At 47.9% G+C, this 15,291-nt stretch overlaps 1 protein-coding gene across 1 annotated transcript in view; it reads right to left on the bottom strand.

Annotated features, from left to right (window-relative positions):
* LOC147109716 (1-phosphatidylinositol 4,5-bisphosphate phosphodiesterase beta-2-like) overlaps positions 1–15,291 on the bottom strand; it is a 195,988-nt gene that overhangs the window by 83,467 nt on the left and 97,230 nt on the right. Inside the window, exons 13-15 of the mRNA XM_086003833.1 lie at positions 7,986–8,090; positions 6,990–7,078; positions 582–651 (exon numbers count right to left, since the gene is read on the bottom strand). Of these exons, the coding sequence (XP_085859959.1) occupies positions 582–651; positions 6,990–7,078; positions 7,986–8,090 (264 nt within the window). The remainder of the gene's footprint in view (positions 1–581; positions 652–6,989; positions 7,079–7,985; positions 8,091–15,291) is intronic.

Below are 15,291 nucleotides of genomic sequence, written 5' to 3'. Positions count from 1 at the left end.
CGGAGAGAGTGGGATAGAGGAGAGGAGAAGGAGAGGGAGGGACGGAGAGAGTGGAATAGAGGAGAGGAGAAGGAGAGGGAGGGACGGAGAGAGTGGGATAGAGGAGAGGAGAAGGAGAGGGAGGGACGGAGAGAGTGGAATAGAGGAGAGGAGAAGGAGAGGGAGGGACGGAGAGAGTGGGATAGAGGAGAGGAGAAGGAGAGGGTAGGACGGAGAGAGTGGGATAGAGGAGAGGAGAAGGAGGGATGGAGAGAGTGGGATAGAGGAGAGGAGAAGGAGAGGGAGGGACGGAGAGAGTGGGATAGAGGAGAGGAGAAGGAGAGGGTAGGACGGAAAGAGTGGGATAGAGGAGAGGAGAAGGAGAGGGAGGGACAGAGAGAGTGGGATAGAGGAGAGGAGAGAGAGGAGTGGGTGGGATGGAGAGAGTGTGATAGACGAGAGAAAGAGAGGATATGACGGAGAGAGTGGGATAGAGGAGAGGAGAGCAGCACTATGAAGCCCCATGCCCCACCCCTGTGAACTGAATTACTCTTCCCTGAGAGTTATGTTAGGCTATAAAAGGTGGAGGAACAATAATTTACTGCACGGTCCGTTGGTGTCTGTTGATCCATTGCTGCTCTCCGGTATCTGTGCTTTGTCCTCTGAGACAACCTGTAAAGAATGTACAAGAGGGACCTCAGTGCCACTGAAACATATTCATGTGTCAACAGCAGCACAGCATTCAGCCTCACAACACACCTTCCACCAGCACACAGGGGAAAGTTACAGTCCAGTGTTAAATGGGTCTGTATATTACACTCTGATATTAAAGGGGTTTGTACATTACAGAGAGGGGACATCCTTCATCACCGTTCACTGATTATATCACATTGGAATCCATGCACCACAAGCAGTGTTCTCACACCCTCAGATACCCTGCCCAGAGACAACAAAGTGTATTTTCCCCTATTATCCCGTCTCTCCCCGTTTCCCCTATTATTCCCGTCTCTCCCCTTTTCCCCTATTATCCCGTCTCTCCCCTTTTCCCCTATTATCCCGTCTCTCCCCGTTTCCCCTATTATTTCTGTCTCTCCCCGTTTCCCCTATTATTCCCGTCTCTCCCCATTTCCCCTATTATTCCCGTCTCTCCCTGTTTCTCCTATTATCCTGTCTCTCCCCGTTTCCCCTATTATCCCGTCTCTCCCCATTTCCCCTATTATCCCGTCTCTCCCCGTTTCCCCTATTATCCCCGTCCCTCCCCATTTCCCCTATTATTCCCGTCTCTCCCAGTTTCCCATATTATTCCCGTCTCTCCCCATTTCCCCTATTATCCCCGTCCCTCCCCATTTCCCCTATTATTCCCGTCTCTCCCTGTTTCTCCTATTATTCCCGCCTCTTCCCGTTTCCCCTATTATTCCCGTCTCTCCCCGTTTCCCATATTATTCCCGTCTCTCCCCATTTCCCCTATTATCCCCGTCCCTCCCCATTTCCCCTATTATTCCCGTCTCTCCCTGTTTCTCCTATTATTCCCGCCTCTTCCCGTTTCCCCTATTATTCCCGTCTCTCCCCTTTTCCCTATTATCCCGTCTCTCCCCATTTCCCCTATTATTCCCAGCACTCCCCATTTCCCCTATTATTCCCGTCTCTCCCCTTTTCCCCTATTATCCCGTCTCTCCCCGTTTCCCCTATTATCCCGTCTCTCCCCATTTCCCCTATTATTCCCGTCTCTCCCCGTTTCCCCTATTATCCCCGTCTCTCCCTGTTTCCCCTATTATTCCCGTCTCTCCCCGTTTCCCCTATTATCCCGTCTCTCCCCGTTTCCCCTATTATCCCCGTCTCTCCCCGTTTCCCCTATTATTCCCGTCTCTCCCCGTTTCCCCTATTATTCCCGTCTCTCCCCGTTTCCCCTATTATTCCCGTCTCTCCCCGTTTCCCCTATTATTCCCGTCTCTCCCCGTTTCCCCTATTATTCCCGTCTCTTCCCGTTTCCCCGATTATTCCCATCTCTCCCCGTTTCCCCTATTATCCCCGTCTCTCCCCATTTCCCCTATTATTCCCGTCTCTCCCCATTACCCCTATTATCCCCGTCTCTCCCTGTTTCCCCTATTATCCCGTCTCTCCCCCTTTCCCCTATTATTCCCGTCTCTCCCCATTTCCCCTATTATTCCCGTCTCTCCCCATTTCCCCTATTATCCCGTCTCTCCCCATTTCCCCTATTATCCCGTCTCTCCCCGTTTCCCCTATTATCCCGTCTCTCCCCATTTCCCCTATTATTCCGTCTCTCCCTGTTTCCCCTATTATTCCCGTCTCTCCCCGTTTCCCGTATTCCCATCTCTCCCCGTTTCCCCTATTATCCCGTCTCTCCCCGTTTCCCCTATTATCCCGTCTCTCCCCGTTTCTCCTATTCTCCCGTCTCTCCCCATTTCCCCTATTATCCCGTCTCTCCCTGTTTCCCCTATTATCCCGTCTCTCCCTGTTTCCCCTATTATCCCGTCTCTCCCCTTTTCCCCTATTATTCCCGTCTCTCCCCATTTCCCCTATTATCCCATCTCTCCCCGTTTCCCCTATTATCCCGTCTCTCCCCTTTTCCCCTATTATTCCCGTCTCTCCCCTTTTCCCCTATTCTCCCGTCTCTCCCCATTTCCCCTATTATCCCATCTCTCCCCGTTTCCCCCATTCATAGAGTCATAGAGTTTTACAGCACAGAAAGAGGCCCTTCGGCCCATCGTGTCTGCGCCGCCCATCCATCCCTGTCCAGTCTAATCCCATTTTCCAGCATTTGGTCCATAGCCTTGTATGCAATGGCATTTCAAGTGCTCATCCAAATGCTTCTTGAATGTTGTGAGGGTTCCTGCCTCTACCACCCTTTCAGGCAGTGAGTTCCAGCTTCCAACCACCCTCTGGGTGAAAAAGTTCCTCCTCAAATCCCCCCTAAATCTCCTGCCCCTTACCCTGAATCTGTGCCCCCTTGTTATTGACCCCCCTACTAAGGGGAAAAGTTCCTCTTTATCTACCCTATCTATGCCCCTCATCATTTTGTACACCTCAATCAGGTCCCCCCTCAGCCTCCTTTGCTCCAAGGAAAACAACCCCAGCCTGTAGAGTCTCTCTTCATAGCTAAGGCGCTCCATCCCAGGTAACATCCTGGTGAATCTTCTCTGCACCCTCTCCAGAGCAATCACATCCTTCCTATAGTGAGGCGACCAGAACTGCACACAGTACTCCAGCTGTGGCCTCACCAGCGTTTTGTACAGCTCCATCATAACCTCCCTACTCTTATATTCTATGCCTCTGCTAATGAAGGCAAGTATCCCATATGCCTTTTTAACCACCTTATCTACCTGCTCCGCTGCCTTCAGGGATCTATGTACATGTACACCAAGGTCCCTCTGACCCTCTGTACTTCCTAGGGCCCTACCACCCATTGTGTATTCCCTTGCCTTATTTGACCGTCCAAAATGCATCACCTCGCATTTTTCCGGGTTAAATTCCATTTGCCACTTTTCCGCCCATCTGACCAACCCGTTAATATCGTCCTGTAGCCTGAGACTTTCCTCCTCGCAATTTACCACCCCACCAATTTTCGTGTCATCCGCGAACTTACTGATCATACCCTTTACATTCTCATCCAAATCGTTAATGTAGATCACAAACAGCAAGGGACCCAGCACCGATCCCTGAGGTACCCCACTGGACACAGGCTTCCAGTCACAAAAGCAACCTTCGACCATCACCCTCTGCCTCCTGCCACTCAGCCAGTTTAGGATCCAACGCGCCAAGGCCCCCTGGATCCCATAGGCTCTTACCTTCTTGACCAGTCTCCTATGCGGGACTTTGTCAAAAGCTTTACTGAAGTCCATGTAAACCACATCCACAGCATTTCCCTCATCTACACAGCTAGTCACCCCCTCGAAAAATTCAATCAGATTGGTCAGACATGATTTACCCTTGACAAAGCCATGCTGACTATCCCCGATTAATCCTTGCCTCTCCAAGTGGAGACTAATTCTGTCCCTCAGAATTTTTTCCAATAATTTCCCTACCACAGATGTTAGGCTCACTGGCCTGTAATTCCCTGGTTTATCCCTGCTACCCTTCTTGAATAATGGTACTACGTTAGCTGTTCTCCAGTCCTCTGGTACATCCCCTGTGGCCAGAGAGGTTCTGAAAATTTGTGTCAGAGCCCCCGCAATCTCCTCCCTTGCCTCACACAACAGCCTGGGATACATCTCGTCCGGGCCTGGGGATTTATCCACTTTTTGGCCTGCTAAAACCGCTAGTACCTCCTCCCTCTCGATGCTAATATGTTCAAGTATGTCACAGTCCCCTTGCCCGATTTCTATGCCTACATCATCTTTCTCCACAGTGAACACGGAGGCAAAAAATTCATTTAAAACCCCACCTACTTCTTCTGGCTCTACACACAGCTTGCCACTTTGGTCCCTAATGGGCCCTACCCTTTCCCTGGTTATCCTCTTGCCCTTAATATACTTATAAAACATCTTAGGATTTTCCTTTATCTTGCTCGCCAGTGTTATTTCATGGCCCCTCCTCGCCCTCCTAATTTCCTTTTTAAGTATGCCCCTGCACCTCTTATACTCCTCTAGGGCTTCCACCGTCTTTTGTCTTTTGTAACTGCCAAAAGCCCCCCTTTTTTTCCTAATGCATTTTTGTATGTCCTTTGTCATCCAAGGTTCCCTTTGCTTGTTGGTCCCACCCTTGACCCTTACAGGAACATGTTGGTGTTGTACTCTCTCTATTTCCCTTCTGAAAGCCTCCCACTGTTTTGATGTGGATTTTCCTATAAGTAGCTGCTCCCAGTCCACTTTGGCCAGATCCTGTCTTATCTTATTAAAATCTGCCTTCCCCCAATTTAGAACCCTTATTTCCGGGCCGTCTTTGTCTTTTTCCATGACCACCTTAAATCTCACCGAATTGTGGTCACTATCGCCAAAATGCTCTCCTACAGACACGTCCACCACCTGCCCGTCTCCATTCCCTAGAATTAGGTCCAGCACCGCTCCCTCTCTTGTAGGACCTTCTACATGTTGGCTCAAAAAGCTTTCCTGAATGCACTTTAAGAATTTTTCACCCTCCAAGCCTTTCACACTCTGACTATCCCAATTTATATTGGGGAAGTTGAAATCCCCCACTATTATTACCCTATTATTTTCGCACTTCTCTGAGATTTGCCTGCATATCTGTTCCTCTATCTCCCCCTGGCTGTTTGGGGGCCTATAGTACACTCCCAGCAAGGTGCTTGCCCCCTTTTTGTTTTTAAGTTCTACCCATATGGCCTCATTAGAGGAACCCGCTAATATATCATCCCTCCTTACAGCAGTAATAGACTCCTTAATTAATATTGCAACACCCCCTCCTCTTTTACCCCCCCCTCTGTCTCGCCTGAAGATTCTATACCCCGGAATATTCAGCTGCCAGTCCTGACCCTCCCTCAACCATGTCTCCGTGATAGCCACAATATCGTACTCCCATGTGTTCATCAACAACTTCAGTTCATCCACCTTATTTGCAAGACTCCTTGCATTAAAATAAATGCATTCCAGCCCTGCCATATTCCCTTTTGCCTTCACATCTTTGCTCTGCCTTCCCTGCTGACTTGTTTTTTCCTCCGTATTTGGCTGTACCTCACCCCCTACTATAGCTCCACTCTGTATCCCATCCCCCTGCCGAGTTAGTTTAAACCCCCCCCAGCAGTGCTAGCAAACCTCCCCGCAAGGATATTGGTTCCCCTCTGGTTCAGGTGTAAACCGTCCGACTTGTACAAGTCCCACCTGCCCCAGAAGCAGTCCCAGTGATCCAGGAAACTAAAGCCCTCCCTCCTGCACCATCCCTTCAGCCACGCATTCATCTGTTCTATCCTCCTATTCCTATACTCACTAGCACGTGGCACCGGGAGTAATCCAGAGATTACAACCTTTGAGGTCCTGCTCCTTAACCCTGCCCCTAGCTCCCTAAATTCTTGCCCATTATTCCCATTTCTCCCCCTTTTCCCCTAGGATTCCCGCCTCTCCCCGTTTCCCCTATTATTCCCGACTCTCCCCGTTTCCCCTATTATCCTGTCTTTCCCCGTTTCCCCTATTATTCCCGTCTCTCTCCGTTTCCCCTATTATTCCCGTCTCTCCGTTTCCCCTATTATTCCCGTCTCTCCCCGTTTCCCCTATTATTCCCGTCTCTCACCTTTTCCCCTATTATTCCCATCTCTCCCCGTTTCCCCTATTATTCCCGTCTCTCACCTTTTCCACTATTATTCCCATCTCTCCCCGTTTCCCCTATTATTCCCGTCTCTCCCCGTTTCCCCTATTATTCCCGTCTCTCCCCATTTCCCCTATTATCCCATCTCTCCCCGTTTCCCCTATTATTCCCGACTCTCCCCGTTTCCCCTATTATCCTGTCTCTCCCCGTTTCCCCTATTATTCCCATCTCTCCCTGTTTCCCCTATTATTCCCGTCTCTCCCCGTTTCCCCTATTATCCCGTCTCTCTCCGTTTCCCCTATTATTCCCGTCTCTCCCCGTTTCCCCTATTATTCCCGTCTCTCCCCATTTCCCCTATTATTCCCGTCTCTCACCTTTTCCCCTATTATTCCCATCTCTCCCCGTTTCCCCTATTATTCCCGTCTCTCCCCGTTTCCCCTATTATCCCCGTCTCTCACCTTTTCCCCTATTATCCCGTCTCTCCCCGTTTCCCCTATTATCCCCGTCTCTCCCCGTTTCCCCTATTATCCCCCCGTCTGTCCCTGTTTCCCCTATTATCCCCGTCTCTCCCCGTTTCCTCTATTATCCCGTCTCTCCCCGTTTCCCCTATTATCCCCGACTCTCCCCGTTTCCCCTATTAATCCCGTCTCTCACCTTTTCCCCTATTATCCCCGTCTCTCCCCGTTTCCCCTATTATCCCGTCTCTCCCCGTTTCCCCTATTATCCCCATCTCTCCCCGTTTCCCTTATTATCCCCGTCTCTCCCCATTTCCCCTACTATGCCCTCGCGCCCAATACCTCATTCCGTACTGCTTTTGAGTCCTGCACCATTTGCTTCTTCAGTGTAGAGACGAATTGAATTGGATCAACCAAAGCCTTTGTTAAATCTGAAAAGATAAGCAGTGTTTTGAGTGTCCCATCCTGTAACTGTGCAGAGTAGAGCAGCTTCTGTGGTGCCTCCTTCAAAAGGTACCTTGCCTTACTCCATTGATCACTCACAATCTCCAGATCATTCCCTCCCTGTCATTCACTGTTGGAGTGGTACAAACAGGTACTGCGTAGGTTGGATGGCGAGTAAATCTCCCTCTACACAGTCCCATCAAACACTCCCAGGGCAGGTACAGCATGGGACAGATACAGAGTAAATCTCCCTCTACACAGTCCCATCAAACACTCCCAGGGCAGGTACAGCATGGGTTAGATACAGAGTAAAGGTCCCTCTACACTGTCCCATCAAACACTCCCAGGGCAGGTACAGCACGGGTTAGATACAGAGTAAAGCTACCTCTACACTGTCCCATCAAACACTCCCAGGGCAGGTGCTGCACGGGTTACATACAGAGTATAGCTCCCTCTACATTGGCCCATCAAACACTCCCAGGGCAGGTGCTGCACGGGTTAGGTACCGAGTAAAGCTCCCTCTACACTGTCCCATCCAGCACTGCTAGGGCAGGTAGAGCACGGTGTTAGATACAGAGTAAATCTCCCTCTACACTGTCCCATCAAACGCTCCCAGGGCAGGTACAGCACGGGTTAGATACAGAGTAAAGCTCCCTCTACACTGTCCCATCAAACACTCCCAGGGCAGGTACAGCACGGGTTAGATACAGAGTAAAGCTACCTCTACACTGTCCCATCAAACACTCCCAGGGCAGGTACAGCATGGGACAGATACAGAGTAAACCTCCCTCTACACTGTTCCATCAAACACTCCCAGGGCAGGTGCAGCACAGGTTAGGTACAGAGTGAAACCTGTACGTGTCGCTGTGGCAGCGAGAGGATGGTGAACCTCACCTGCAAATGTGTCAGGCACGAAGTCCTTCACTTCAACATGAGCAAACAGAGACGGCATGGTTAGCTGCTGGTTAGTCTCATTCCGGAGGCCAATATGGCGATACCCTATGAGAAAGATGACACATTTCAATCAGTGACACATCACGGCAGATGAGCAGGAAACTGGGAGCAGTAAAGTCAGGCTTAAGGCTGGGAGAATAATGGCGGGGAAGGGAATGGGAGAGGTAAATTATATTGTGGGGTAGACTGCGGGGAATGTCCATATAATGTAGTTCAGGAGTGTGAGGAATGTCCAAAAATGTAGTTCGGGAGTGTGGGGAATGTCCATATAATGTAGTTCAGGAGTGTGAGGAATGTCCATATAATGTAGTTCGGGAGTGTGGGGAATGTCCATATAATGTAGTTCGGGAGTGTGGGGAATGTCCATATAATGTAGTTCGGGAGTGAGGGGAATGTCCATATAATGTAGTTCGGGAGTGTGAGCAATGTCCATATAATGTAGTTCGGGAGTGTGGGGAATGTCCATATAATGTAGTTCAGGACTGTGAAGAATGTCCATATAATGTAGTTCGGGAGTGTGGGGAATGTCCATATAATGTAGTTCGGGAGTGTGCGGAATGACAATATAATGTAGTTCGAGAGTGTGGGGAATGTCAATATAATGTAGTTCGGGAGTGTGAGGAATGTCCATATAATGTAGTTCGGGAGTGTGAGGAATGTCCACATAATGTAGTTCGGGAGTGTGGGGAATGTCCATATAATGCAGTTCGGGAGTGTGGGGAATGTCCATATAATGTAGTTCGGGAGTGTGGGGAATGTCCATATAATGCAGTTCGGGAGTGTGGTGAATGTCCATATAATGTAGTTCGGGAGTGTGGGGAATGTCCATATAATGTAGTTCGGGAGTGTGGGGAATGTCCATATAATGTAGTTCGGGAGTGTGAGGAATGTCCATATAATGTAGTTCGGGAGTGCGGGGAATGTCCATATAAAGTAGTTCGGGAGTGTGGGGAATGTCCATAATGTAGTTCGGGAGTGTGGGGAATGTCCATAATGGAGTTCGGGAGTGTGGGGAATGTCCATATAATGTAGTTCAGGAGTGTGGGGAATGTCCATATAATGTAGTTCGGGAGTGTGAGGAATGTCCATATAATGTAGTTCGGGAGTGTGAGGAATGTCCATATAATGTAATTTGGGAGTGTGGGGAATGTCCATATAATGTAGTTCGGGAGTGTGAGGATGTCCATATAATGTAGCTCGGGAGTGTGAGGAATGTCCATATAATGTAGTTCGGGAGTGTGAGGAATGTCCATATAATGTAGTTCGGGAGTGTGAGGAATGTCCATATAATGTAGTTCGGGAGTGTGGGGAATGTCCATATAATGTAGTTCGGGAGTGTGAGGATGTCCATATAATGTAGCTCGGGAGTGTGAGGAATGTCCATATAATGTAGTTCGGGAGTGTGAGGAATGTCCATATAATGTAGTTCGGGAGTGTGAGGAATGTCCATATAATGTAGTTCGGGAGTGTGAGGAATGTCCATATAATGTAGTTCAGGACTGTGAGGAATGTCCATAAAATGTAGTTCCGGAGTGTGGGGAATGTCCATATAATGTAGTTTGGGAGTGTGGGGAATGTCTATATAATGTAGTTCGGGAGTGTGAGGAATGTCCATATAATGTAGTTTGGGAGTGTGGGGAATGTCCATATAATGTAGTTTGGGAGTGTGGGGAATGTCCATATAATGTAGTTCGGGAGTGTGGGGAATGTCCATAATGTAGTTCGGGATTGTGGGGAATGTCCATAATGTAGTTCGGGAGTGTGGGGAATGTCCATATAATGTAGTTCAGGAGTGTGGGGAATGTCCATATAATGTAGTTCGGGAGTGTGAGGAATGTCCATATAATGTAGTTCGGGAGTGTGAGGAATGTCCATATAATGTAATTCGGGAGTGTGGGGAATGTCCATATAATGCAGTTCGGGAGTGTGAAGACTGACCATATAATGTAGTTCGGGAGTGTGGGGAATATCCATATAATGTAGTTCCGGAGTGTGGGGAATGTCCATATAATGTAGTTCGGGAGTGTGGGGAATGTCCATATAATGTAGTTTGGGAGTGTGGGGAATGTCCATATAATGTAGTTCGGGAGTGTGGGGAATGTCCATATAATGTAGCTCGGGAGTGTGGGGAATGTCCATATAATGTAGTTCCGGAGTGTGGGGAATGTCCATATAATGTAGTTCGGGAGTGTGAGGACTGTCCGTATAATGTAGTTCGGGAGTGTGAGGACTGTCCGTATAATGTAGTTCGGGAGTGTGAGGACTGTCCGTATAATGTAGTTCGGGAGTGTGGGGAATGTCCATATAATGTAGTTCCGGAGTGTGCGGAATGTCCGTATAATGTAGTTCCGGAGTGTGGGGAATGTCCGTATAATGAAGTTCGGGAGTGTGGGGAATGTCCATATAATGTAGTTCGGGAGTGTGAGGAATGTCCATATAATGTAGTTCGGGAGTGTGAGGAATGTCCATATAATGTAGTTCGGGAGTGTGGGGAATGTCCATATAATGTAGTTCAGGACTGTGAGGAATGTCCATATAATGTAGTTCGGGAGTGCGGGGCATGTCCATATAATGTAGTTCCGGAGTGTGGGGAATGTCCATATAATGTAGTTCGGGAGTGTGGGGAATGTCCATATAATGTAGTTTGGGAGTGTGGGGAATGCCCATATAATGAAGTTCGGGAGTGTGGGGAATGTCCATATAATGTAGTTCGGGAGTGTGAGGAATGTCCATATAATGTAGCTCGGGAGTGTGGGGAATGTCCATAAAATGTAGTTCCGGAGTGTGGGGAATGTCCATATAATATAGTTCCGGAGTGTGGGCAATGTCTATATAATGTAGTTCGGGAGTGCGAGGAATGTCCATATAATGTAGTTCGGAAGTGTGGCAATGGCCATATAATGTAGTTCGGGAGTGTGGGGAATGTCCATTTAATGTAGTTCCGGAGTGTGGGGAATGTCCATATAATGTAGTTCGGGAGTGTGGGGAATGTCCATATAATGTAGTTCGGGAGTGTGAGGAATGTCCATATAATGTAGTTCGGAAGTGTGGCAATGGCCATATAATGTAGTTCGGGAGTGTGGGGAATGTCCATATAATGTAGTTCGGGAGTGTGGGGAATGTCCATTTAATGTAGTTCCGGAGTGTGGGGAATGTCCATATAATGTAGTTCGGGAGTGTGGGGAATGTCCATATAATGTAGTTCGGGAGTGTGAGGAATGTCCATATAATGTCGTTCGGGAGTGTGTGGAATGTCCATATAATGTAGTTCGGGAGTGTGAGGAATGTCCATATAATGTAGTTCGGGAGTGTGAGGACTGTCCGTATAATGTATTTCGGGAGTGTGAGGAATGTCCATATAATGTAGTTCCGGAGTGTGGGGAATGTCCATATAATGTAGTTCCGGAGTGTGGGGAATGTCCATATAATGTCGTTCGGGAGTGTGGGGAATGTCCATATAATGTATTTCCGGAGTGTGGGGAATGTCCATCTAATGTAGTTCGGGAGTGTGGGGAATGTCCATATAATGTAGTTCGGGAGTGTGAGGAATGTCCATATAATGTAGTTCCGGAGTGTGGGGAATGTCCGTATAATGTAGTTCGGGAGTGTGAGGACTGTCCGTATAATGTAGTTCGGGAGTGTGAGGAATGTCCATATAATGTAGTTCCGGAGTGTGGGGAATGTCCATATAATGTAGTTCGGGAGTGTGGGGAATGTCCATATAATGTAGTTCGGGAGTGTGGGGAATGTCCATATAATGTAGTTCCGCAGTGTGGGGAATGTCCATATAATGTAGTTCGGGAGTGTGGGGAATGTCCATATAATGTAGTTCCGGAGTGTGGGGAATGTCCGTATAATGTAGTTCGGGATTGTGAGGACTGTCCGTATAATGTACTTCGGGAGTGTGGGGAATGTCCATATAATGTAATTCGGGAGTGTGAGGACTGTCCGTATAATGTAGTTCCGGAGTGTGGGGAATGTCCGTATAATGTAGTTCGGGAGTGTGAGGACTCTCCGTATAATGTAGTTCCGGAGTGTGGGGAATGTCCGTATAATGTAGTTCGGGAGTGTGAGGACTGTCCGTATAATGTAGTTCGGGAGTGTGAGGACTGTCCGTATAATGTAGTTCCGGAGTGTGGGGAATGTCCATATAATGTAGTTCGGGAGTGTGGGGAATGTCCATATAATGTAGTTCGGGAGTGTGAGGACTGTCCGTATAATGTAGTTCCGGAGTGTGGGGAATGTCCGTATAATGTAGTTCGGGAGTGTGAGGAATGTCCATATAATATAGTTCCGGAATGTGGGGAATGTCCATAGAATGTAGTTCCGGAGTGTGCGGAATGTCCGTATGATGTAGTTCGGGAGTGTGAGGACTGTCCGTATAATGTACTTCGGGAGTGTGGGGAATGTCCATATAATGTAGTTCGGGAGTGTGGGGAATGTCCGTATAATGTAGTTCGGGAGTGTGAGGACTGTCCGTATAATGTAGTTCGGGAGTGTGAGGACTGTCCGTATAATGTAGTTCGGGAGTGTGAGGACTGTCCGTATAATGTCGTTCGGGAGTGTGAGGACTGTCCGTATAATGTAGTTCGGGAGTGTGAGGACTGTCCGTATAATGTACTTCGGGAGTGTGAGGACTGTCCGTAAAATGTAGTTCGGGAGTGTGGGGAATGTCCATATAATGTAGTTCCGGAGTGTGGGGAATGTCCATATAATGTAGTTCCGGAGTGTGGGGAATGTCCGTATAATGTAGTTCGGGAGTGTGAGGAATGTCCGTATAATGTAGTTCGGGAGTGTGAGGAATGTCCATATAATGTAGTTCCGGAGTGTGGGGAATGTCCATATAATGTAGTTCCGGAGTGTGGGGAATGTCCGTATAATGTAGTTCGGGAGTGTGAGGACTGTCCGTACAATGTAATTCGGGAGTGTGGGGAATGTCCATATAATGTATTTCGGGAGTGTGGGGAATGTCCGTATAATGTAGTTCGGGATTGTGAGGACTGTCCGTACAATGTAATTCGGGAGTGTGAGGAATGTCCATATAATGTAGTTCGGGAGTGTGGGGAATGTCCATATAATGTAGTTCAGGACTGTGAGGAATGTCCATATAATGTAGTTCGGGAGTGTGGCGAATGTCCATATAATGTAGTTCCGGAGTGTGGGGAATGTCCATATAATGTAGTTCGGGAGTGTGGGGAATGTCCATATAATGTAGTTCCGGAGTGTGGGGAATGTCCGTATAATGTAGTTCGGGAGTGTGAGGACTGTCCGTATAATGTAGTTCGGGAGTGTGAGGACTGTCCGTATAATGTAGTTCCGGAGTGTGGGGAATGTCCATATAATGTAGTTCGGGAGTGTGGGGAATGTCCATATAATGTAGTTCGGGAGTGTGAGGACTGTCCGTATAATGTAGTTCCGGAGTGTGGGGAATGTCCGTATAATGTAGTTCGGGAGTGTGAGGAATGTCCATATAATATAGTTCCGGAATGTGGGGAATGTCCATAGAATGTAGTTCCGGAGTGTGCGGAATGTCCGTATGATGTAGTTCGGGAGTGTGAGGACTGTCCGTATAATGTACTTCGGGAGTGTGGGGAATGTCCATATAATGTAGTTCGGGAGTGTGGGGAATGTCCGTATAATGTAGTTCGGGAGTGTGAGGACTGTCCGTATAATGTAGTTCGGGAGTGTGAGGACTGTCCGTATAATGTAGTTCGGGAGTGTGAGGACTGTCCGTATAATGTCGTTCGGGAGTGTGAGGACTGTCCGTATAATGTAGTTCGGGAGTGTGAGGACTGTCCGTATAATGTACTTCGGGAGTGTGAGGACTGTCCGTAAAATGTAGTTCGGGAGTGTGGGGAATGTCCATATAATGTAGTTCCGGAGTGTGGGGAATGTCCATATAATGTAGTTCGGGAGTGTGGGGAATGTCCATATAATGTAGTTCCGGAGTGTGGGGAATGTCCATATAATGTAGTTCGGGAGTGTGGGGAATGTCCATATAATGTAGTTCGGGAGTGTGAGGAATGTCCATATAATGTAGTTCCGGAGTGTGGGGAATGTCCATATAATGTAGTTCGGGAGTGTGGGGAATGTCCATATAATGTAGTTCGGGAGTGTGGGGAATGTCCATATAATGTAGTTCGGGAGTGTGAGGAATGTCCATATAATGTAGCTCGGGAGTGTGGGGAATGTCCATATAATGTAGTTCCGGAGTGTGGGGAATGTCCATATAATATAGTTCCGGAGTGTGGGCAATGTCCATATAATGTAGTTCGGGAGTGTGAGGAATGTCCATATAATGTAGGTCGGAAGTGTGGGGAATGTCCATATAATGTAGTTCAGGAGTGTGAGGAATGTCCATATAATGTAGTTCGGGAGTGTGTGGAATGTCCATATAATGTAGTTCGGGAGTGTGAGGAATGTCCATATAATGTAGTTCCGGAGTGTGGGGAATGTCCATATAATGTAGTTCGGGAGTGTGGGGAATGTCCATATAATGTCGTTCGGGAGTGTAGGGAATGTCCATATAATGTACTTCGGGAGAGTGCGGAATGTCCATATAAGGTAGTTCCGGAGTGTGGGGAATGTCCATATAATGTAGTTTGGGAGTGTGAGGAATGTCCATATAATGTAGTTCCGGAGTGTGGGGAATGTCCATATAATGTAGTTCGGGAGTGTGGGGAATGTCCATATAATGTAGTTCGGGAATGTGGGGAATGTCCATATAATGTAGTTCGGGAGTGTGGGGAATGTCCATATAATGTAGTTCGGGAGTGTGGGGAATGTCCATATAATGTAGTTCGGGAGTGTGAGGAATGTCCCGATAATGTAGTTCCGGAGTGTGAGGACTGTCCGTATAATGTAGTTCGGGAGTGTGAGGAATGTCCATATAATGTAGTTCGGGAGTGTGGGGAATGTCCATATAATGTAGCTCGGGAGTGTGGGGAATGTCCATATAATATAGTTCCGGAATTTGGGGAATGTTCATATAATGTAGTTCGGGAGCGTGAGGAAAGTCCAAAAAATGTAGTTCGGGAGTGTGAGGAATGTCCATATAATGTACTTCGGGAATGTGAGGAATGTCCCGATAATGTCGTTTCGGAGTGCGAGGAATGTCCATATAATGTAGTTCGGGAGTGTGGGGAATGTCCATATGATGTAATTCCGGAGTGTGGGGAATGTCCATATAATGTAATTCCGGAGTGTGGGGAATGTCCATATAATGTAGTTCGGGAGTGTGGGGAAT

Source organism: Somniosus microcephalus, chromosome 12 (genome assembly GCF_052327205.1).
Source record: "Somniosus microcephalus isolate GS21.2 chromosome 12, FLI_Smic_1.0, whole genome shotgun sequence".
Classification (NCBI taxonomy): domain Eukaryota; kingdom Metazoa; phylum Chordata; class Chondrichthyes; order Squaliformes; family Somniosidae; genus Somniosus; species Somniosus microcephalus.
Note: the sequence above shows the minus strand (reverse complement) of the source record. Positions and strands in the feature narration are given on the sequence as shown.